Raw genomic sequence first — 3,786 nt, 5'->3', positions numbered from 1 at the left:
TATATCCCAGAAGAGGTGTGTGTGTGTGTGTGATGTTGTGAGAGAGAGAAAGAGAGATAGAGATAGAACATACTGTAAGGCACAAAACAGCATGCTATGGTGGATGCATGACACTTGATACTTGATCATACTGTTATCAGCATGTTTCCGTGAAATAAAAGATGAACAAACAATGAATGAAAAACAATAATAAATAAATTAGAATTTGAAGTAATGTTCAGAGGAATACGATTATATACGATTACGCTATGATACCATACGATACGGTACAATACTGTTAGGGATTTTGATTTCAAAATTAAAGCATTCATGCGGGTACCAGACATAGATATGAATAGGTCGATTGCCTATTATTTAGATCGAGGACGTGTCTACGTGATTAGCAACAATTCACATGATGTTATTGTTTTCACGGCTGTCAAAGATTCGCAGAGCACATGTGGGCAGCTACGCTTTACACTGAAACGCAACCCCGGAGTTTTCAAACTAAAGTAGGGTCTGCAGCGTTTTGAAAAGTCTCCGTTTTTCAAGGGCTGAAAACGCCGGAGGAGTGTAAAAGATAGGCGTAACCGTAGCAAAAGTTCTTTTAAAAAGAAAACGTACTAGTGTAAACGGGGCCTAAGTGAATCTTAGCCTAGCAAGTATTACTAATAAATGGAATGGAAATGCTCTAAAGAAAGCGCCACACTCAGACTCCTTCACATGTCAGTGGGACAGATATCAGTGTGAAATCCAATCAGTCTAATGGTCTACTGTCTAATGTCTTTATAGAGAGCTGTATGGTGGCGGATGATGTCAATATGCCATGGCAACCAGAGGACTGCTATTGAAAACTCTCTGTTAACGCTCAACACCAAGGATGAAAATGCTCTCCTGAAAGCTCTTGCCGCACACTCATGAAACTAAATATTCAAACTGTAATTCTTCAGATGATGAAAAGGTTATCTGGGAACATCCTGAAGGACTACAACACATTACCAACTATGTCTGCTGGTTCAGTGAAGACTCATCTACACATGATCACCAGCAGAACCAGACAAGAGCGAAAGGAAACAGTACCCAAGCAATTATAATTCAGCAGTCACAAGCCATTTCAGATACCATTCACTAAAACTTTACTGGAGATGAGAAACTTCATATAGTGAGGTCTGAAAGTCAAAGATCCCAATCTGGGATTCAAAACTATTTAAACAAGAAATTCAAAAATGTATATAATATGTTAAAACGGTATATGTATATACTAATTTTAATATATACATTATATAAATATTATATTGAATATTACTATATCAATATTTATTGATATGTATATTTATATAGAGTAAATGTAGAAATTGTATTTATTTAAATGTATTTTATTGTAATTGCATTTATTTAAATATACATGTATACTGTACAAATGTAATGCAATGAAAAGTAATATTACTATGTTTTTTGCATATACGCACACAATTACAAACTAAAAATTTTAAAATATAATATATAAGAATGTTAAATTTGTGTTTTATTTTATAATTACAATATAGTACAGTATATATTTTTTATAATTTGAAACAATATCTATTACAACTAAAAAAAAATATTTTGAAATAATATATTATATATATATATATATATATATATATATATATATATATATATATATATATATATATATATATATATATATATTAGGGGTGTAACGATACGCGTATTCGTATTGAACCGTTCGGTACGACGCTTTCGGTTCGGTACGCGGTACGCATTATGTATACCGAACGGTTCGTTGGAGTATTTAATTATATTTGAAAAAAAAAAAAAAAAGAGAGAGAGAAATATAATGATATGCGTTCAACAAGGTAGCCCAATAACCCAAACAACGTAACAGGCAACGCCCCTGACACTCCCGAAGAAGAAAAAACACCATCTTATATGTTTATGTTAGGCTACTCAGCAGGCGCTCGCTCACTCAGTACGCGCTGAAGGCTCGTTGCAAAATAGCCAATGCGTTTAACAGACTAGAAATGAGAAGATCCTCCAATAACCAACAGGTCTGGTGTTTGGGTGCACTTTGGATTCCCTTTAAGCTATAATGGTGATGGCAAGAGAGTGGTGGATAAAAAAACAACGGTGTGTCGCATCTGCAACATGACAGGGTACACCAGCGGGAATACAAAAAAAAAAAAAAAAAACACCAGCGGGAATATCTGGGATATATGCGTCAGTACTATCTGGGAAAAGACGAAAAAAAAGGAGAAACATGCACGCAGCAAACTATCCCTGCAGCATTTAGAAACTATAGCTTACAGGGAATCCAACCCAAACACCAGACCTGTTGGTTATTTTAGGATCTTATATTTCTGGTCTGTTGCATTCGACATTTTGCAACGAGCCTTCAGCGCGTGCTGAGTGAGCGAGCGCCTTAGGGGCCGTTCACATATCGTGCCTAAAAAACGCATGGAAAACGCTAAGCGCGTCTTTCTCCTCCTTTCCAAAGCGCTCGGGCAGAAGCGCTCATGAGGCGTCTGTCTTTGCTAAGCAACAATGACGTGCTCTCTCCATGAGACGCGGAAATTTCAGCGAAGGATAAATGGATTTGCAGCTCTAAAAATCGCTTGCAGTAGCTCTGCTACTAAATTTATTTCAAAATTGCAATCCATATACAACTATGATCAGCTGTTCCTTCATCTTGGCTGAGCTCTCAACCTTGTTACGGGAAAGGATGAAGCTGATTGGTTGGTTCTTGTCACATGACCCGCGGTGCGCTTGCGGCATTCTGAAAAGTTGAGATGTTTTTACATTTTGCTGTATCTAAAACGTATCGAACCGAACCGAACCGAACCGTGACATCAGTGTATCGTATCGAACCGAACCGTGAATTTTGTGAACCGTTACACCCCTAATATATATATATATATATATATATATATATATATATATATATATATATATATATATATATATATGTGTGTGTGTGTGTGGTGTGTGTGTTGTTTATATGCATTTACTAACTGATTTGCTTATTTTAATTTACATGCTGTTCCACAAGATTCTATGACCTGAAGTTAATAAAACACACAGTTTGAAAGTGCAAATGTGCTCATGTTCACCTCATGGCGTGGAAAATGAGCCGTGCTGCTACCAAAGCCAGTATAATGTATGCCGCAAGATGTCCATTTTTCACATTATAGTGCACAAACTGTTTTATCTTGCAGCAAAAGCCCTGCAGATAAACTGTTCTCTGATTTCAGCACTCCACCAACCTCCATTCCATCTGTCTGCCCTATTAGAGCTTCTGACCAGTGTACACACACACAAACAAACATGCACACGCAGTCATATGCACTCACACACACCTTTAACAGGGGGGAAAAAGTAGATGTGCACGCAAGTCTGTCTGTGCCACACTCCTGTTAAACCTCAGAGGAGAAAGAAATGGATCCAGTGAGGTGGGTGACACTCACCAGACACTCCACCATATGTGGTGCGCCTTCCTCGGCCGATGCCAGGCCAGGGAGAGCCGTCTGCCTTGAGTCCCATCAGCCCCGAAACCGTGTTGGTGGCTGCGATGCCATCTGCTCCACCTGTGCCAACAGGGAAGAGACATTAGGCACGGGGAAGGGGTAGGAAGGGAGGCCAAATTCCTCAAAAATCTGGAGCTCAAAACCTGCGGGTCTGTTTTAAACTTGTACAGGAGACGTCAGGCTGTTAGTGGAGGTCGTGAAGGGAAATGTGTTTTTTTGGGCAGATCTAATGTCTGGATTGGGAAACTGGTTTATAGAGGACATGTTCTACACTTCTGTTTCT

The 3,786-nt window shown here is 38.5% G+C and overlaps 1 protein-coding gene across 1 annotated transcript in view; it reads right to left on the bottom strand.

The window, feature by feature from the left end:
- Positions 1-3,399: 3,399 nt before the first annotated feature.
- The window catches only part of LOC113073145 (dihydropyrimidine dehydrogenase [NADP(+)]-like), a 14,960-nt gene continuing 14,573 nt past the window's right edge, over positions 3,400-3,786 (bottom strand). The window contains exon 3 of the mRNA XM_026246016.1: positions 3,400-3,563. Within this exon, the coding sequence (XP_026101801.1) occupies positions 3,400-3,563 (164 nt within the window). The remainder of the gene's footprint in view (positions 3,564-3,786) is intronic.

Source organism: Carassius auratus, unplaced genomic scaffold (assembly GCF_003368295.1).
Source record: "Carassius auratus strain Wakin unplaced genomic scaffold, ASM336829v1 scaf_tig00011427, whole genome shotgun sequence".
Classification (NCBI taxonomy): Eukaryota; Metazoa; Chordata; class Actinopteri; order Cypriniformes; family Cyprinidae; genus Carassius; species Carassius auratus.
This window is presented reverse-complemented; position numbering and strand designations above follow the sequence as displayed.